This window comes from Anabrus simplex, chromosome 2 (assembly GCF_040414725.1).
Source record: "Anabrus simplex isolate iqAnaSimp1 chromosome 2, ASM4041472v1, whole genome shotgun sequence".
In the NCBI taxonomy this organism is placed as follows: domain Eukaryota; kingdom Metazoa; phylum Arthropoda; class Insecta; order Orthoptera; family Tettigoniidae; genus Anabrus; species Anabrus simplex.
The window spans coordinates 672,842,698-672,864,922 of NC_090266.1; the positions used below are offsets into that span (position 1 = coordinate 672,842,698).

At 38.1% G+C, this 22,225-nt stretch overlaps 1 protein-coding gene across 2 annotated transcripts in view; it reads right to left on the minus strand.

Annotated features, from left to right (window-relative positions):
• Positions 1–557: 557 nt before the first annotated feature.
• Positions 558–22,225, minus strand: part of LOC136864354 (leucine-rich repeats and immunoglobulin-like domains protein 3) — a 238,509-nt gene continuing 216,841 nt past the window's right edge. For both annotated transcript variants that reach the window (XM_067141239.2, XM_067141237.2), the window contains one exon: positions 558–1,220. In XM_067141239.2, the coding sequence (XP_066997340.2) occupies positions 874–1,220 (347 nt within the window). In that variant the 3' untranslated portion in view covers positions 558–873. The remainder of the gene's footprint in view (positions 1,221–22,225) is intronic.

Sequence of the window (22,225 nt, forward strand, 5' to 3'; positions counted from 1 at the left end):
TACTCAACAGTTAATAACCAGGATTGCACTAATTTAAAGCAATAATTTTATATGAATTTGTTCTTTGTGGCACACCTTAGAGCCTTTATGCATAAAGGCAGAACAGGAACAGAAATTTAAATTCCTTGTACAAGTCTGGCATACATTTTTAAAGGGATAAAATCAGCATTATTAATGATAATTTGCCATTATTACAAAAATACAGGCATGTTCACATTCAAATACAGAGTAAATATGTTCTTCACTCACAGAACATAAAGTACTTATTTCTGTATCTAGTCCATTTGATTACTATCAGACTTTTGTGCTAACCAGAGTTATATGACAAAGTAGATAAACAAATCAATATAAATTAAACCTGTCTTTTAGAAAATAGGAATTGAAATAAAATATTAGTGAGCATCTGTTCAGTACTGATACAACAACATTTCACTTTAAATAAATTGATTGTGAATGAATGAATGCATAAATGAAATGAGAATATCAGAACAATGAAAGATCAGTGGTCTTATTTACAACAAGTAATGTAAGATCATTCTCAGAAGTCATATGTCCCATTTTGTGCTCATTCAAAGAAGGTAAACGTTTATTTTTCTGTTCTTTCATTATTATTTATACAATATACCTGAAAACTATAAAAAAGAAGACAACTCTACAAGTATACATGTTTTTAAATTAAGAGTTTAAAACAACTCTCGAGAATATCAGAAATAATTTAGCATTACAATAAATGCAATTAAATCACAAAGTTCACATTTCATTTTGTTTGAAAATAACATTATATTCACAAAGCTAAAAGTAAATAAATCCTGAAGGAGTTGAAATCTTTGACCACAATAATTAATTTGCTTAGTTCTGGTACCACCAATATCACTAGACATTCGCAACACACGGAGTAGCTTCATCCACATTTTGACTGCCCTCAACTACTTCCAACTGACTAGCATTATCCTGAATAAGACCTGTCCTCAGGTTTATAGGAAGGCTGTGGTAAGAGCATGAGGGAGGCACGGGACCTGGATGAAATTCCACACATTGAGGTGCTGACCACCTCTGAGAACAATTTTCACAAAGCAAGCTTGCTTTGCACAACCGATCATGGTCAGTTCGTCGAGGATTTAAACTCCTCAAAACAGGGGGAGCAGCAGCAGCTTCTACTGCAACACTGGTCTCTTTAGGTAGGAGGTGATTTGTTGCTTCCATACTATGGCTACTGCCACCTAGAAAAAGGAAGAATGACACATTTCTGATAAAATTGCAGGAATCAGAAAGTCTTAAGGGTTAGTGCTACACAAAGTGCTTTGAAGATTTTTAAAAACAATTCTCTACCACCTTATAATTAGTTTGAATATTATGTCAGACAGAATAAATTTAAACAACAGTACTTCTACCATTTTTCGTATACCTGGGTGGAATCGCAAGTGTGATCCGTGTTTCAAATGTGGACTTGGCCTTGTTTCACAGTCGGATGTCCTTAGTGATGCTAACCCAATGCAGAGGGATATGTTCAATACCATGTCTTTCTGTCATGGTTGGTAATGTGATGTGGTGTGTTGTGTTGTGTATACAGGGTGAACCAAAATTTGCGCACTCAGGTGTCGCAGCGCCACTCCTCACATGCCTGCAATAAAAAAATATCTCTCACAAAAGTTCGTCCTGCGAGTATATCCGGCTGAAAAAGGACGTTGAAGAATGGCGATCTGGCAACACTGTAACTATATGTAGGGTAACTACCTCTGTCAGCACATATTAGTCGCACTGCACAGTTGGTGCGGTGGATAGAGTTTTGGGTTAGCATGCAGGAGGTCGAGGGGTCGATCCTGGGTTGAGGCGTATGTTTTTTATTTCGTAAATGTAGTCCAGGTGGTATGGTATCTGGCTTCTTAATCGTTAACAGCAATTGCAGTGGGTCCTCTAGAAACCATTTGCACTTACATACTACGATCCTATAAATGGACGAACAACCTTTTTCATTGGTCAGCTTTGAAAGACGCCCTTTCCCCGTCGTGGGCGTGAATTTATTTGCTGTTGACGATTAAGATGCCAGATACCATACCACCTGGACTACATTTACAGAATAAAAAACATACGCATCGACCCCTCGACCTCCTGCATGCTAACCCAAAACTCTATCCAATGCACCAACTGTACAGCACGACTAATATGTGCTGACAGAGGTAGTTACCCTACATGTGGTTACAGTGTTGCCAGATCGTCACTCTTCAACGTCCTTTTTTCTGCCGGATATACTCGCAGGACGAAATTTTGTGAGAATTTTTTTATAGCTGGCATGTCAGGAGTCACACTGCGATGCCCGAGCACGCAAATTTTGGTTTATCCTGTATATGAAGAGCTGCTGTATTCATACAAACACTAACACCCAGTCCCAGGACCAGAGGAATTAACCAGAAGTGGATAAAGTTCCCAACACTATTGAGAATCGAACTCTGGACCCTATGAACCGACGGATGCCATGGTGGCCATTCAGCCAAGGAACCAAACACAGTACTGATTTATGCTATACAAGGAAAACATGAAATAAATAACAGAAAAAAGGAGCCAGGGAGAATGTGGAAAAGAAGAAGGAATGAGAAGAAAAATAAATAATCAATCAATGACCTGCATTTAGGGCTGTCGGCCTGGTGGCAGATTTCCTATCAATTGTTTACCTAGCCTTTTCTTAAATGTTTTCAATGAACTTGGAAATTTATTGAACATTTCCCCTCATAAATTATTCCATTCCCTTACTCCTCAACCTATAAATTAATATTTGCCTCAATTTGTCCTCTAGAAATCAAACGATTTTCATATTATGAAAGTTTCTATTATTAAGAGATCTGCTCTAGGGTCTTATTAGAGACTTAGATATATGAATTAGATATATTTTGTGCAGAATCTGCTCCACATATTATAGCAATTACACAAATTATATCAATTAATGAACACTGGCTTACTTTTGCTGAGCTAAACTCCCTGTGGTTATAAATTAGGCTCAGCATACAGTGAAACATCATAGTTAGGTTATGGTGGATCCTTGTTCTCAGTAAAGGAAAACATCCCTTTTCAGAAAATTGAGGTTAAACATTTTGGTACTGACACTGATTTTGAGGTATGTGCAATGAAACTCCTAAAACATGATGTGGTCATAATATCAGTATATACTGCTGAAGTAAACAATATAATTTTTTTACATAATTTAGAATCCTTCTTAGAGTCATTTGTAAACAGTAAGGTAAATTTTTTTTATCCTAGGAGACTTCAACATCGACATTAAGAAAGACATACCTATAGTCTATGAATTTGTGAATCTACCAATGTCATATAATGCCTCCCTTATTTTTTCTCAAAATATCAAGAATTACAACTACTATATATAATAAAAATCAAACTGGATGCAGCAATAAATTAAGGAATAGGTGTAAATCTAGAAAAATTAATCTGAAAAATATCTAAGATTTTAGATATCAACTTTGGATAGAAAAATGGGATAATATCTATTGAGAACATTGTAGTGTAGATGAAATGTGTGAAGAATTTGTCAAGAAATTATTATTTTAATGAAACATCTCCATATAAGTCTGATGTGTCTATGCATAAGAGTTTGAAAAGAATGGTATACATTAGAGATAGCTCAGCTAAGGAATCAAGTCCTAATGCTTAGAAACATGACCTACATAAACACCGAGAATAGAAATTTGTTTATTCAAAGTACGAACTTAAACTGTAAAGAAATCAGGCTTGCTAGAATTAAATACAATGAAGCATACATTTTAAATTCTAGTAATAAGTGTAGGGCTGCTTGGACAGTGATAAAAACTGAAAGCAGTTTAAAAAACAAAAACCAAGAACTCCCAAATATTTCTCCTGATGAACTTAATGACAACTTTTTGAACTGTTTCCCAGTAAATGTCAACAAAAACTTAGGGTTTAATGCACAGGACTTATGTTCATTCTAACTTTACAACGACGCTACGGCAAAATTCAAGTTTGAATTAATCTCAACTTATATAATTAACGTGGTAAAAGATAAAAACTCAAAAAGTGAAGACTATTCTGGACTCTCAAATCATGTTATAAAGAATGTCGATGTTACTGCTCTACCCTTTGCTTTTATAACAAAGAGTGTGCTTAAGTTAGGTGTACAGTATTTTTTTTTTTGCTAGCTGCTTTACATCGCGCCGACACAGATAGGTCTTATGGCGACGATGGGACAGGAAAGGCCTAGGAATGGGAAGGAAGTGGCCGTGGCCTTAATTAAGGTACAGCCCCAGCATTTGCCTGGTGTGAAAATGGGAAACCACAGAAAACCATCTTCAGGGCTGTCGACAGTGGGGTTCGAACCGACTGTCTCCCGAATACTGGATACTGGCCGCGCTTAAGCGACTGCACCTATCGAGCTCGGTGTACAGTATTTCCAAAGATGTTCAAAATATATTTAAAAACTATTCCCCTGTTTAAAAATAAGGATAAAGATGACCCATCTGGATACAGACTAGTTACACTCGTTTCTAGTTTGGGTAAAGTAATTGAGGTAGTTGAGAAAAACCAGATGTATTTATAATTTGATTAAAATAGTTTTTCAGTTCCTCACAATTCGGTTTTATGTCAGGCATATCTACTATTCAAGCAGTAGAGAACTCAGTGATGATGATGATGATGATGATGATGATGATGATTGCTGTTGTTGTTTAAAGTGACCTAACATCTAGGACAGTGGCCCCAGAGAACCTAGTAAATGAATATTAGCTGCTTAAAAAAAGAAGAAAATAGTATGTACTGCATTGGTAAACTTAAGTAAAAACATTTGATATTATTCCAGATAATATTATAATTGATAAACTAAAATTATATGGTCTGGATGGTGCAGAACTTGCTTTCTTTGAATTATATCTGAAGAATAGAATGCAAATGGTAATAGTCGGTGAAAGAAAGTCAGAACTTAAAGAAACGAAGGTTGGAATCCCCTCAGGGTTCGATCTTAGGTCTACTCTTGTTTGTGATATTTATTAATGGTTTATCACATTGTTGTTGTTTGAGTCATCAGTCCATAGAGTGGTTTGATGCAGCTCTCCATGCTATCCTATCCTGTGCTAACCTTTTCATTTCTATGTAACTACTACATCTTACATCTGTTCTAATCTGCTTGTCATATTCATACCTTGGTCTACCCCTACTGTTCTTACCATCTACACTTCCTTCAAAAACCAACTGAACAAGTCCTGGGTGTCTTAAGATGTGTCCTATCATTCTATCTCTTCTTCTCGTCAAATTTACCCAATTTAAAGTTAAAAACTTCATGATCGTTCCGTATTGAATAGAGAAATAAGAAGATGTACAATATTAGAAGGATCCACCTTTCAATACTTCGTTGTAAGTTGAACTAAAAAGAAGTCACAACTTGTTTATTGGGACCGGTTTCGACACATTACAAGTGTCATCAGCCAAATAGTAAAGTAGGGCAAGATATAAAGATCTTAAAACAACTAATACATTGAACACAGGCAAAAAATTAACATTGATTCATATCGTAGCAATTCAGTTAATGTCCAAAACACAATGATCGCAGTCAAGAGAGTAAACAGAACATCATTGTCTTGCGCCGAAAACAAATATAGTTGAAGTTCACAAGCAGGTCAAGTATGCACTTATGTAGAGTCGTTGCTAGACAGGTCTTGTAGGCATTTGTTTCTCAGGCCGAAGAGTAAAAGGTGACGTAATTGAAGTCTTAGGAAAACAGTGTAGGATTTAATTTCGTCAAATTCAAAGTAGATATATAAGTTTGAGAATAATTTAAAGCATTAAAAAGAATAAAGCTAAATAAAAATTTATTAAAAATAGGAAGAAATAATAAAAGAATTGCAATGCGAGGTTCAACTCGAAACAACTTGCCGTAGTAATTGATAGATGAATGGGAGATGATAAAGAAAAGGTTGGGGAATGTTTATTAGAGGGTGGTGGTGGTGGTGGTGGTGATTATTGCTATTAGAGGAAGTACAAATGGGTAAATATCTTCTATATAACACTAAACCGAGGAAAAAAGAGGAAGAGGTCCGACACTTCGAAAAATGAAGATATTGGTAAAGGGAGACAAGGGCCACGAAGGGCGAGAAAATGAAAGACTCCCTAGCCCTCGCAAACCTAATAGCGTCGGGGTCGGAAAAGAACAAGAGTTGACCAAGGGAGGTCGGACAGGATAGATGAAAGTGAGGAGCCTGGAACAAGTAAGTGGAAGCAATGCCAGGACTCAGCTAAGGGCCCCGTGGTTGCCAACCCACGCTCCGAAGCGTTCTTTTCCGACCACGATGCTATTAGGTTTGCGAGGGCTAGGGAGTCTTTCATTTTCACGCCCTTCGTGGCCCTTGTCTCCCTTTACCGATATCTTCGAAGTGTCGGACCTCTTCCTCTTTTTTCCTCGGTTTAGTGTTATATAGAAGATATTTACCCATTTGTACTTCCTCTAATAGCAATAATCACCACCACCACCACCACCACCACCACCACCACCCTCTAATAAACATTCCCCAACCTTTTCTTTATCATCTCCCATTCATCTATCAATTACTACGGCAAGTTGTTTCGAGTTGAACCTCGCATTGCAATTCTTTTATTATTTCTTCCTATTTTTAATAAATTTTTATTTGGCTTTATTCTTTTTAATGTTTTAAATTATTCTCAAACTTATATATCTACTTTGAATTTGACGAAATTAAATCCTACACTGTTTTCCTAAGACTTCAATTACGTCACCTTTTACTCTTCGGCCTGAGAAACAAATGCCTACAAGACCTGTCTAGCAACGACTCTACATAAGTGCATACTTGACCTGCTTGTGAACTTCAACTATATTTGTTTTCGGCGCAAGACAATGATGTTCTGTTTACTCTCTTGACTGCGATCATTGTGTTTTGGACATTAACTGAATTGCTACGATATGAATCAATGTTAATTTTTTGCCTGTGTTCAATGTATTAGTTGTTTTAAGATCTTTATATCTTGCCCTACTTTACTATTTGGCTGATGACACTTGTAATGTGTCGAAACCGGTCCCAATAAACAAGTTGTGACTTCTTTTTAGTTCAACTTACAACGAAGTATTGAAAGGTGGATCCTTCTAATATTTTACATCTTCTTATTAAATTTACCCAAATCGATCTCCTCTCACCAATTTGATTCAATATCTCTTCATTCGTGATTCGATCTATCCATCTCACCTTCAGCATTCTTCTGTAACACCACATTTCAAAAGCTTCTATTCTCTTTCTTTCTGAGCTAGTTATCGTCCATGTTTCACTTCTATACATTGCCACGCTCCACACGAAAGTCTTCAAAAAACATCTTTCTAATTTCTATATCAATGTTTGAAGTGAGCAAATTTCTTAAGAAAGCTCTTCCTTGCTTGTGCTTATCTGCATTTTATGTCCTCTTTACTTCTGCCATCGTTAGTTATTTTACTACCCAGTAACAATATTCATCTACTTCCTTTAAGACTTCATTTCCTGATTTGATATTTCCTGCATCACCTGCCTTCATTCAACTGCACTCCATTACTTTTCTTTTGGATTTATTTATTTTCATCTTGTACTCCTTACCCAAGACTTCGTCCATACCATTCAGCAGCTTCTCGAGATCTTCTGCAGTCTCAGATAATTTCCTCTCCTTGAATTGTGATTCCCTTTCCAAATTCCTCTTTGATTTCCTTTACTGCCTGTTCTATGTAAACAATGAAAAGGAGGGGGGACAAACTGCAGCCTTGCCTCACTCCTTTCTAGATTGCTCCTTCTTTTTCAAAGCCCTTGATTCTTATCATTGCAGACTGATTTTTATACAGATTGTAGATAATTCTTCGTTCTCAGTATCTGATCTCAATCACCTGCAGAATCTTAAATAGCCTGGTCCAATCAACATTATCAAATGCCTTTTCTAGATCTACGAATGCCATGTACGTGGGCTTGTCCTTCTTGATTCGATCCTCGAAGATCAGACGTAAAGTCAGGATTGCTTCACGTGTTCCTACATTTCTTCTGAAGCCAAATTGATCTTCTCCCAACTCATCTTAAACTTGTTTTTCCATTCTTCTGTAAACAATACATGTTAAAATTTTGCAGGCATGAGATACTAAACTAATGGTGCAGTAGTTTTCACACCTGTCAGCACCGGCTTTCTTGGGAATAGGTATTGTACCGGGTGGTACACCTCTACACCGCACATTTAAATCTTGCGCCAATTAGAACTCCTCTACAGGAGAAACACTGAACTTGGAACTAGACCTACTTAGACTTTTACTCAGAAGATGTCACTACCTTAATTTTGTGATGGTGAAGTTTCCAGTACTGTGTGTATTTCAACTTGTTTTTGTTTTCTGATCATCAAGAAATTTGGACATTCTCTTATAGAGGTCACTGCAAAAAACTATGATCATGCACCTTGGTGTGAAGTGAAGGAACTTTATTTGAAGAAATGTTGTATTCATAGGTTTGTTCTTTACTAAATTATGTTCATTCATTTTTTGGGTTGGCAATATTGACCCTTTCTCTCTGTCAGTTTTGAATTCAGCCAATCCCTAATTTCTGTAATTAAATTTCAGCCTATCACAGGCTTCTTCTTCGATTTTGTGTGTAACTTTTTCATCTACCAATAAAATCGAGAGGGTGTGGCTTAATTATTCATGAAAGGTCTCGAACTTTCCCCGAGGTTTTATAAACTGCGGATTTTCACGTCTCTTGGCCATTTGATCAACGTCTATCTAAGTGTGTGGATGTGAAGCAGGAGGCGGGTGGTGCCTCTTTCATCAGGCAGCAGGTCTTCAGCAAGGTAATGGCCATTTAACATCTTTATTTCTTGCTAGCTCAGGAGTTTAACCCGCGGGAAAGGTCCGAAACATTTACCCTGTAACTCATCTTTCTAAACATGTAATTTTCTGCCGGCTTATGTAAAAACTTAATTGAATCTGTAACTGTAATTCGGGGATATTGAGTGATTTACCCTCTTGAGCTCGCCTTCATTTTAGTTTGAGGTGACTACGTTTTTGTAACTGATTTCCTTCTCTTCCTTAATGTCTTAAATAATTCTTATATGAGTCACCTCCATAGTTTGGGAATAGCCCCTGTTTCATCGGCCTAGTGCCTGTTAGGTTTTAAGAAGCTGCATAGAGGAGTGCAAGTATTCGCCTCCTTTCATTTTGTGCTTGGGCCATTTATTTAACTGCTATTTCTTGTACACGAAGGCCCTGTAGGTCGGGTACGAGATACCCCTGTTTCATTTTTGTAAATTGTGCCTTGAGAGCAAGTTATTGTAAGGTCTGATATTGCCTTGAATAGGCTTGAAAAACTGGGAGCATGTCAGCTCTTTTCAAGTATTGTAAAAGTGCCTCTAGGAGGCTTGACATTGTAAATCACGGAGCTAGTGCTCCATGTATTGAGGGGTGTTCTGCCCTTGCATCATATGGTGATCTTTGTAGAAATAAGTGCAAAGCTCAGGAATTGTTAAGTTACGACTTAAAGCACAAGTTCTGTTTATACCAACAATCTTGTCTTAACTAGACTTGTCTTTGGCTACTTGTACCTGTGATTTTGTTATTTGTTGCAATTTTTACAAAAAAAATATAACCTTTGTTAAAATTTTAAATTAACTTTGACTCTGCGGTTAGACCCATTCATCCCGGCATCTTCTTTCACGTCTGCTGATCCACCAACCACGGTAACAAGTGGTAGCAGAGCGTGGTTGAATGGGTCTTAATTTAGCCCCTTTTGATGGCTAAACATTCGATTTGACTTGTACTCTAACAATTTTCTGTGTCGCTGGAATTTTCTTTCCTATTTTCTAAATTTGTAAAGTTTCTGTCATCATGTCTGGCCCTCACAAAGTCCTCCATCCCGGCTACTTGCGCAAGGAGGACTTGATTTATCAATTAGCTATTAGAAATGTTCAATCTGGAGGCACGGTTGCAGCCGATACCACCAAGCTTAAAGAATCCCTTGGATTGCCAATTAGTATCCCAACCTTGGGAGAGAAAGATATTGATGAGGCTCTCTCCACTATCACTGACAACACTACTGAGCTAGCATCTGTAATTAGTTTTTTTGAAGTAAGTGATCCATCTCCAAATCAACTTAAAAGAGTGCAGGCTAGATTGTACCATTTTTATAATAGAGTGAGTGATATATTGTCTCTTAAGTTAAACGAAGTTCAGGGTAAGGAGGCAAGTAATCTTGTTGAACACCTTTCTAATATGCCCAGTAAGGTTAGTCAATTGTTAACTGGGTCTGCTACTCCCAAAACCGACCAGCCCACTGTGGTAAACATAGCTAATGAGAAGGATTCTTCCAAGGGTGAAGAAGGTAGAAAATCGGTAGCCACTCAACAGACGTCTGCCCCATTAGGAAATGAGTCTGACCGCCGTACCTCAATCCCACCTTTCTTTTTGAATAACGCTGTCTCTGAAGCCTCGTCACCCCCTAGGCCGTTACCAGTTATGTCACCTGGCTTTAGTAGTTTACCTCACCCTTTGGCTATGTTGCTTAGAGGTATTTCTAAGTTTTCCGTTAATTCCACTAATGACGTCATTGTATTCTTAAGGTTTTTAGTCGAATTCCAAGATCACGCTCTTGTGTTTTCTCTTTCCCTGTGTCAAATTCTTCAAATTCTCAAACCCTTACTCCATACGTGTCCTCTCAGACAAAATAGTAAGAGCAATTGCTGAACAATCATCTATAGAAGATTTCCACGCCCATCTGCTAGCTAATTTCATTCCGGCCAGGGCAATGTCCTCTCTAATACAGAAGTACTATTACCGAGTACAGCGCCTGGATGAGAATCTTGCCGACTTCATACAAGACATTAAGTTCTACACAAGGGTATTTGCTCTTCATTTCCCAGACGACCAAATTGTGCAGGCCATTGTGGAAGGAATTTCACCACCCTACAGGTCATATTTGTGTTTTGCGTCGCGTCCGCAAACTTTTGCCGAGTTAGAAGCTATGGCTGTCTCAGCCGATGGAGTTAGGTATGCTGACACATTACGGGTCGCTAAGGAGGCCCCTCCGTCCTCGAATAATTTTCGGCCTCAACCTCGCCGAACTGTCACCACCCGTAAGTGCTATGCGTATGGGTCTACAGAACATCTCCGCAACAAGTGTCCTTTGATTAAATCCAGTGGGACAAAGAATGGAGCAGGGTCATCACAAGAATATTTCAAGTGTGGCTCATTTAATCACATTGCTAAGAATTGCCTTAATGCCAATAGCACCCCCTCCTGTTCAACTTCTGGTGCAACTTCCACCAACGCAAATAGTCAAAAGTGACTAGTGGCATCAACCGAGTCGGCGTGCTCACATTCTTCAGGCTCAGCCCCTATTACACCCGATGAAAGCTAAGGGAAAAGTCAGGGCTCTTCTAATTTATCATTCGAAGGTCGCAAAGAATGCCTTAGGATTGCGGCGGAGACACCCGCACTGGTTCCTTTTCTCAAAATTGAGTTGAATAATGAACCGATTACTGCTCTGTTAGATTCTGGGAGTGTGTGTTCCATTATTTCGGCTGAGTGGCACTCTAAATTAAAATCTGTCTGCAAACTTTCTGGTTATTGTTCGTCTTCGGTTCAATGCATTTCGGCTAACTCTTCTCCATTAGAAATTTTAGGTTTCATCTTTGCCAAAATTAGGATTGCTAAATTTACGTGGAAAGTTAAACTGTCTGTGGCTAAGCATTTGTCTTGCCCCATTATATTGGGAGCGGATTTCATGTCTTTTACTGGTCTAGTGTTCGACATTCAGAGCAAGTCGTGCACTTCAAAATTTGCTAGTAATTGTAAAATTCCTTTGCTTAAATGTAATTCTGTGTTATGTTCATCTGTTTCGCCTACCCAGGATGAGATGTTGTAGACCTTAGACATCTACCTGAGGAGCAGGCTGATAGTATTCGTAAATTGTGTCAGTCGTTTCCTGATGTGTTCTCCGATACTGTAAGTGTTACTGACCTTATTGAATACAAGATTGAGGTTACGGATTCGATCCCCGTTAGGTTTCCTCCTTATAGGTTATCTCCACCTAAAATGAAAGCTCTCAAGGAGATCACAGATCAGATGTTGAAAGATGGTATAATTCGACCCTCCAAGTCGGCGTATTCATCGCCTGTTTTTCTGGTTCTGAAACCCCAAAGTGGCTTCAGGCCTGTGATTGACTATAGGGCATTAAATCGGAAGGTGGTGTTACAATCTGTGCCCCTTCCCGACCTTCACTCTTGTTTTTCATGGTTTCGGAAAGCTAAGTTCTTTACCATCTTAGACCTTAATCAGGCAAATAATCAAATCCCACTAGCTGAGGAATCCAAACATCTCACAGCTTTTGCCACGGATTGGAACTTGTATGAGTACAACCGCGTGCCTTTCGGGCTCCCCACGGGAGCAGCTGTGCTTACCAGACTGCTAGATAGGGTCTTCTCCGACATCAAGTTTGAATACTTGATGATCTCATCGTATTTTCGGAGACCTTTGAAGAACATCTAGATCATATGAAAGAGGTCCTTAATCACCTTCGTAAGGCAGGGTTAACTGTGAAGTTGTCCAAGGTTGCTTTCGCTAAGCCCTCCATGTCCTTCCTAGGGCATATTGTGTCGCCCGATGGTGTTGCTGTTGATCATTCTAGAACACAGGCCATCCGTAATTTCAAACCTCGTAAGGACATCAAAGGTATTGCCAGGTTCATCGGCATGGTGAATTTCTTCAGGAAATTTATTCCTAACTTCGCTAACAGAGCGGCACCCTTGAACTTACTTCGTAGGAAAGACGTCAAATTTGAGTGGGGGCCTTCTCAACAAGCTGCTTTCGAAGACCTGAAATTAGCCCTTTGTAATGTCCCTGTTCTTGCTATGCCGGATTTCTCGAAGAAATTCATCGTTCAAACAGACGTGTCGTCGTCGGTGGCTGCTGTGCTTCATCAAGAGACCGAACTCTGAAGGCGACCCATTGCCTATGGATCTAGGACACTATCAGCTCAAGAAGCCAAGTATTCCATCTATGAACTTGAGGGTTTGGCAGTCTTATTTGCACTAGAGAAGTTCCGCCTCTATCTGGAACATGTCAAGTTCGACTTGGAAACGGATAACCAAGCCTTAAGTTGGGTCTTAGCTAGGCCGCGTCGTACCGGTCGTATAGCCCGCTGGGCCCATCAGGATTTCTGCCTTCCAGTTTGATGTTAGGCATATCAGAGGGTCTGAAAATGTTGTGGCGGACAGACCAAGCCATATGTTTTGTAATGATGTGGAGACCTCTGAACAGGAAGACAGTTCTTCTCTTCCCGAGTCCATACCTCCTTGTGTAAATGCCATTCTAGCTGATGCCCCCATGTTGTTTAGGAATATTGAAAAATATCAACGTGAAGATCCAGTGCTGGCTCCCATTATGGAAACCCTTTCTTCTGGGGAACATGTCGTCCCTTATGTGTTGAGGAATGGGGTTTTATGTTGCCCATCGAGGCATGATCAAAAGATGAAAGTTGTGGTTCCAGCTGTTCTTGTACCTATAATCTTCAAGTACTACCATGAGACCCCATTAGGGGGACATTTAGGCATCTTCAAAACTCGAGAAAAGATCGAGAGATGTTCATTTGGAAAGGTATGGACGGTGAAATTCGTGAATTGGTAAAAGCTTGTAAATCTTGTTTGCATAGTAAGCCCACCTTGTCCACTAAGTTAGGTCTATTGTCTTCTCATCAAGCGTCATGCCCCATGGAACGCCTCTATATTGACTACGTAGGACCCTTCCCGCAATCAAAGGGGAATGCCAACAAATTCATTCTTGTGTGTGTAGATGGTTTCACTAGATTTTCCTGGTTATTTGTAAAGCTTTAGATTGTTAGTCATGAGCATATACAACAGTCATTGGTCATGACTGAGATGACCTGTGACTTAAAGAAGTTGGTAATAATAATAATGTTATTTGCTTTACGTCCCACTAACTACTCTTTTAAGGTTTTCGGAGACGCCGAGGTGCCGGAATTTAGTCCTGCAGGAGTTCTTTTACGTGCCAGTAAATCTACCGACACGAGGCTGACGTATTTGAGCACCTTCAAATACCACCGGACTGAGCCAGGATCAAAGAAGTTGGTAACAAACTTGTTGGTAGATAATCAAATCCAAATTGAGGTCTCTATGTCCAAAACCAAACCAAAATCAGCAGGAAGAGGTGTCCCTCAAGGCAGTCCAGTCTTGTCGAGTCTCTTTAACTTTGCCACTGATGAGATCAATAAAGACTTAACAGAAGCAGAACTCTCAGCAAGATACCAGATGGGAAAAAATATGGTTCCTCCCCACTTCGTAATGTCTCTCCACCATTCCTCATCCAGCACTGTGCTTCAGTCCAGGTTCCGTTGTCCTATGTTGTTCTTCACACAGTCCATCCATTGTAATCCTGGTCCTACTCATCCTCTCTTCCCTGTTATCTCTCTTTCCAGTGCTTGTCTCGGCAGTCTTTCTTCTTTCATTCGCTTGACTTGTCCAAACCACCTCAATCTGTTCTGTTCCAGTTTGTCATTTAGTTTTTGCACATTTTGCTCTTTTCGTATGTCTTCATTTCTCACTCTATCCCTCCTTGTCTTCTGTACCATACTTAGGAATTCCATTTCAGCTGCCTGTATTCTACTTTCACCTCTCTGAGTCATTGTACAGGTTTCTGCTGCATGTGCCATTATAGGTTAAGTAATATTCATTGTACATTATTTCTTTAGCCTTCATTGGTACATCTTTATTCCATGTTAATCTCTGCACCTGGTGATAAAAGGCTCTCTCCAGTTGTATCCTCTTACTAATTTCCAAATCCAGTCTTTCATTTTCTGTCCAGCTGCCTGTATTTGCACTCAGTTTTAGGCTATTATTAGAATGGGTTCACCACTCCCAAAGACATTTTAGATTTGCTGCTAGCAGGTGAGGCCACTCTTAACATGGAGTACAGGAAAACAATATTCTTTAAAATGTTTTAAATTTCTCTGAATTTTAATGGAGAAGAAAACATTCTGTTTTTGCAAATATAATCATTATTGGACATTAGAACTGTAGTATTTCCTTTATTGGCCTTAGTAATGATTAAGTAATTTGTAATACAGTGTTATTTTAATTATGTGTAATGTAAGTATTGTAATCTGTGTAGCTGAAGGTATCCCACAGAGGGACGAAATATTTACTGTATTTTAACTCTTTCCTGTGGGCTGAATAGTAAAGCGTACTCTACTTTCAAACCAACTTCCTCTGCCACCTGTCTACTAAACATATAACTTCTTGGAACCAGTGAATTCCCTACGCTTCCTAGATACAACTGGCATGCATGGAATCCTGAAATAAAGTGTTCTTTTATATGTTTTCTTAGAGAGAACAGACAGCTGAGTGAATATAAACACACTGCAGCAACATGGCTGCACATAACCAGTTGAGTGCAGAGGATATTTGTTACAAATTAGATTAATACGTTAACGGATGCAAGAGTAGCGAGTATGAAGTTGTAGGTATGATAATGAAAGTGGTGTGGGAAGCAGTTGGGACAGAAGATAAATCTGAGGGAAATTGAAATATGGTATATTGCACAGGACAGGAAATGTTCATTCAGGTACTGTCTCCTTTTAAAATATTAGGCCTACTTCACCAAAAAATAATTATCAGTTTCAATCCTCCAGTTAATTCTGTTTCGGGCTATGGGGCTCTACGTAATTACATAATATTCCAACTAATGTCAACTATCTTCCAATCCCATTCAGTGAAAATTGTTTATCATTTGTATGTCCGAGAGGTAGTATGATTTGCTATCTAAATATCTTCATTTGACGGATCCCAAAAATGAAATAAATTGGGGGATTCAGGGTGGATTCCTGCGTTCTCTGCATTACCAAGAAAATAAGAGCCCCATCAGGTCGAGCAATTCCGACTGACTTTAAGAACAAGCAATTTAACATTATGCACCATATTGGATGCTTCTTGATGTATCATTCTGAACTGAGGGGTTCCTGCGTGTAATTACGTGATCTATTTGTATCACTTTAGAATAACCATAGTGTATATTCCCTTGTTACAAAATTTGAAACTGATATCTTAAGTGGTTTCTACAGAATAAATTATTTAGTGAAGGTACTCCACAACTATACCTGACAAGCAAATTATTACTCTAGGTTTCACCAGACAGTGAGTCAAACATAGTCCGTAGGAAAGTGTTAATATGACATATTTTTAGTATGTCTTGCTAATTTGGTGATGCAATGTATCATGATTTGTATTGAAAGGTGGTTTCAATACACATCTTAAAAAGTGAAACATACCTAATACCAAAGCAGTAGGATACTCCCATGGACAAAACAAGAGCCAGGTTTTTTGTTATTTGGGAGAGATGCAGATGTATTTACACAATTCATTAAAAATGTGACTAATTCATGGCTCTAATTTATCGCAAATTCTTGCTAATGTTGACTATTTCTGCAAAAATGTTCATTTTTATGACAAATGAAAAATGGCATTTTTAAAAAATTCGTATTCAGGAAATAAATTCATTCTGAAGATGTTGACTGCAAAGGAATTAGAAATCATTTGCAAAGGATCATCGATGACAAGGTTTCCCCGATTCTTAGGAACATTTAGTTTATTTAGAAATACACTTATTTTTAAGTATTATTTATTAGTTGCAAGAGTAACAGAAGGTATGACCACATGAACTTCTAATATTTTTTGCATTTTCCCTTCACCTCCACAATCATTGTCACTCGATTTTTTACAGTTTCCTAATCCACAGGAACAGTGAAATGAGGGCGACCAACAAGCCCTGCAATGTAAACACTAATGGAGGTGAATTTCTACATTTCTGAGGAATTGAGAACTATTTCAGGTAGGCTTACTTGGTCCAAACATTAGATCAGTTTGCGCCCGTCTTTCTGACCGAGATGGAAAGAAATCGTGAAATCAGGCTAACGAATTCCAGAAGCATGGTTTTGTGGCAAGTGGTACTAATGTATTGTGTAGATATTGTAATACTAGGTTGAGTAGAAAAGGTGTGATTCATGTGAAAAACACATTCAAAGTAAAAGGCACTGAAATCATGTTCAGCTAACGAGTCCACAGGATTCTGCTTTGAAAGGACTTCAGGCATAGGAAAAGTGAAAGAAGAAAAATACGAGTTCGTAATGGGCACAATATAAATGTTCCTAAAGGCAAGCTGTATTTTATGATTGTATATTAATTATGCTTTTTAACAGTGGCGTAGTTACGGAGGGGGGGGGGGGGTTGGGAGTAAGAAACCCCTTTTGCTAAAAAATATACAAATGAATAGCAAAAATAGCTTTGTTAAGATATAGTATCCTTTTTAGTTTGGCAGGAATGAGATATTTCCTAATCATACCACTGTTAGCACTATTACTTATGCTGCATGTCTCAATAACATTGTGAAGGGTGACAGCAATGGACTGGTTACGTTACCGGTACTAAATAAAGGCCATTTTAAAATTAATTAAAAGGGAATGTAGGATGGAAATAATAATATTACATGTTATTTTAGAAAAAGTGGACCATCCTGCATTGTGGGCGTGGATGAGGAAGTATGTATAGGGGTCTGGAGATCTTCCCACTGCAAGATGGTTATGCCACAGAAACTAGGATCGATATTATTGAAGATCATACGAACAAACCAGTCATAATATTTTGTGATGAAATGACCGATTCTAATGGTAACTGTGCATTTGTGGTACTTGCTGGAACTATAGAATGGAAGTCGGTTCAGAAACTTTATCCTGGTTCATGTCAATTTCTAGAAGCAGCAAATGCAATCACAATGAGCCAAGTGGTGGTTAAAAAAACTAAAGATTTGAATGTCAATTACATGTTGAAATGAGTTAAACTCTATTTTTTTTACAATCTGTTTTATGCTGCACAGACACAGATAGGTATTGTGACAACGATGGGATAGGAAAGGGATAGGAGCGACGGAAAAGCACCTTCAGAGCTGCCGAGAGAGGGGTTCGAACCCACTACCTCCCGAATGCAGGCTGACAGCTACATGACACAAAGTACACAGCCATCTGCTCAGTAAAGTACCCATACAAGATCATTTGATTGGTTTCACATGTTGGAGTTATAAATATTGCAGAGAAATATGAAAGATCTTGTGTTTTTTTCTTTACATTGTTCTGACACAGAGAGTTCTTATGGCGATGATGGAATAAGAAAGTCTAGGAGTGGGAAGGAAGCAGCTGTGGCCTTAATTAAGGTACAGCCCCAGCATTTGCATGGTGTAAAAATGGGAAACCATGGAAAACATCTTCAGGGCTGCCGACAGCGGGGTTCGAACCCACTACCTCCCGGATGCAAGCTCACAGCTGCAAGCCCATAACCGCGCAGCCAACTCGTCTGGTAATTGTGTTATTTCAGGTCTAGGAGGTGTTTTTAGAAATGCAAGGAAAATCAAATCATGGTATAAAAGATTTTTGCAGAAATCTATCCTGACTTCAGACCAAATTTATTTCCTATTCCTGTTATGACAAGATGGTCAAATTGGTTTATTTCTGTGGAATATCTGTTTGAGTATATTGAAGCAATTGTAGATTTCTTCAATCAGTAGTGCAATTCATTCTCACCTCAGGATCAGAACTTAGTTGAGGAATGCATTTGTATTCCAGATAAATGTAAAATTTTGAAAATCTGTGCTTCCTTCATCGATTTGAATTGCAAATTGATTATAAAACATATATTAGAATTCCAGACATGCAAGGAACCTGTAGCACATTTATTAATTTCGTGAATTGAATCTCTAAAAACCAAATGTGAACTAACACAGTGTGGCCAGTCTGAAGCTAAAATTAATCAATTAATAGAAGATGTTGATTCTAAGAATAGAAGCTGCCATTCAGAATTCATTACAAGTATGTGCTGAATTAACACTTAACCCTTTCGTGGCCAAATTATTTAAGAAATGAATTTTTGGGAACTAAACATATTTTTGTAGTGATGGAATGTCAAAGAATGAGAAGCTATTTTTTTTTAAGTTTTCAAACACTGGAACTGTGAAAAAATTGTGGGAACTCTACTTCCCAATAACCAAATGCTAGCACACAAAAATCAGGACATAGAATGTGAATATGTGCATTCATCTTATACCACACAGAAGTATTACTAATTTACACTGAATGCAGCTGTAACCATAATTTCAGGTAGAATAAGGGGTGTACAAAGTGAAAGCCAAACGAATAATAGATCCACAATCATATATTGGGAAGGTAATCTGAACACATTTATTTGTCATGAAACAAGCTACTAATACATTACATTTTACTTTCCATGGAATTTCTATAACTCAGTAACATAGCAAAATAAAATAAAATAAAAATAACAAAATAATTCTGGAAATGAGTAATCATGGCAATATGAAGAACTTATGTTCCTGTGTTTCACCTTTACATAATATTATTTATTTACCCATACTGAGACAAAAATATGATCAATCTATGTCTGAAGCACTACATAATAATTTATGATAACGTAAATAGCTTAGAATTACTAATATCCATCTTTCTGGTGCAGAAAATCACTTCACTTCCCAAAAATGTGCGCTTCTGGCAGTCATTACACTACACACATGTAAACAAACACGTCCACCAACCTAGAAACTGCAAATATACCCGAGAAGAATTTTTTCCTAGATTTTCTGACGTCCACACCAGGTAGCAGCACAAATCAAATGTGGGAATCATGTCACCCAATGGCCCAATTGCAGAAGAAAGTTAGTGGGAATTATATCACCCACTGGCCACGAAAGGGTTAAAACACTAGAAGCCATGCTATCAAACGATGAATGTAATTACTGAAATAATTCAATCAGTCGATTATAGTTTTGAACTACCAAAATTGCTTTCCAAGCTTGGGGTGAGTAATTTTGATAGACTTAAAGCAATGCTAAGTAAACTACCAGAGTTCACAAATGTTGGTGAACAATGTGATTTGCTTTTAGGTTATGTAGAGTTATGCAGATTAGCTAAAGGTATATTAGTTGATAGTGATAAATCTTCGCTCAATGTAAGTGACAAACTGGACATATTAAAAGCAAGAGGTGATGTGTTGAAAGTGTTTGTTGATAAGTGTATGCAGTCATTGTGGTTACCTCTTTCACACACAGATAGTGAACATTTTTTCTTTCTTTTCTCCCACCCCCAAAGTACAGTCTTGTAGTGTCAGATAAGGGATGAAGTATGAAGAAGGAAAATACAGTCATTTGTTGTATGCTGATGTTTGATTAATGAAAATTAATGAGAGATTTTGTGTGTGTACAACTTTGTTTTATGCTGCTCCACATTTTTTAATATACAAATATAACCGAGCAAGGTTGATTTTTCAGAAGATACAATTTATTATTTACTATTTTCAACCCTTATTTTCCCATAAATGTTGCAAATGTTATGTCTTATAAAAATCATCGATTGATTTAATAACATTGTGTATACAAAATTTTTACAAAATTACTTCCATATTTTTAACTATAACACAATATTTTACATGGTTCCAAATAAATTTGTGAAAAATTAACACGAAAAAACCCAGCCCTGGATATGGCGTTCATTGGGAAATAACATAGGAGAACCAAAATATTCATAGATACCAATTAGTAATTATATATTTAGGTTAGTATCTATGTTACACTCATGAAAACGACATTTATCAAATTTTTTCCTTTCCCGATCTGCTGTACATCGCACCTAGACAAATGCAGTGGCCTCCACGGTATGCACTAGCCACGCATCTTGGTGGGTGTGCTAGGTACCAACTGATGAGGCCAACCTGGTGCACGGGGGTAAGGCGCTGGCAACCAGGAGTGAGTTAGCTGGAAAATTTATAGTGTCCAATAATGGACCATTTATATTGCAAGATGATAGCTCCATGACCAAAACCCCACAGCCACTTGGTTGGTATATAAGAAAATTACAAACTAAAAATCACAGGAATAATAACAAACAGGAACTCACTGGAATCAAAATGTAAAACACATTAATTAAAACCACTCTCACGTACACAGTGAAGCTTAAGTACTCTGAAGAGTCCATTGAACACTGAAGACAGACTAGTTCTAGTTCTGTGGTGTGAGGGGGACAGTAGCACACACACTATTAGAAGTTCTAAAGACATTCCCAGAGAACTATAAAACCAATATTTCTAACTACAGAAGTACAAAAAAATCATGAAGAGACCTTGTATAAAGAGTGAATAGCAAATGGATTCTCATACGGAATCTTAACATATTAACCCACAGGGAGTAAGAGCTGTACGAAGACCAGTAAGAAGATGAACTGAGACTGTAACAGGCCTATAAGGACCAATAGTAGAAAAGACAATTATGATGAAGAAAAATATCTATGAAAGTTTTTGAAAAAATTGCTCTCTAGGAGTACAGATATGGATTAGTTAATAAAATCAATGAGCAAGTTGGCAATGAAGTACAGGTAGTGTAGCTGTAAATTTTTTTTTTTTTTTGCTACGGGCTTTACGTCGCACCGACACAGATAGGTCTTATGGCGACGATGGGATAGGAAAGGCCTAGGAGTTGGAAGGAAGCGGCCGTGGCCTTAATTAAGGTACAGCCCCAGCATTTGCCTGGTGTGAAAATGGGAAACCACGGAAAACCATCTTCAGGGCTGCCGATAGTGGGATTCGAACCTACTATCTCCCGGATGCAAGCTCACAGTCGCGCGCCTCTACACGCACGGCCAACTCGCCCGGTTGTAAATTTTTATTAAAATGATGGCGAGTTTGAACTCTGTCATCATCAGCTCTGAAGATGATGTTCCATGGTTTCCCATTTGCATACCAGAGAAATACTACACCATGGTAGCTACCTTCCCAGTCCTAGCTTTATCCTTCATTTAAGAGTAACGGCTGTCTGGAGTTTAAATCAGTCTCGGAGATGTACTGCAATAAGTAAAATGAAAGATATCTTTTTCAGTTGTATAAATTTTTGGCCACCATCTTGTTCTAAAAGTCATACTTATGGATGGCAGACCAGAAGACACTGGGGTCAGTTCCTGGCTCTGACAAGAATTTGAAAGTCTTGGGATAATCTGGCATAGAGTTGCCTTATTCTGTGAGGAGTGGAATGCAGAGGCAAATTGAGAAGTAAAATGCAAATATGCTGCCGTATTACTATAGCTCAGCTGATAGAAAACATGCACAATTAGGAAAATCTACCTCTTCATGCAATTTATTGTTCAAACATGCAATA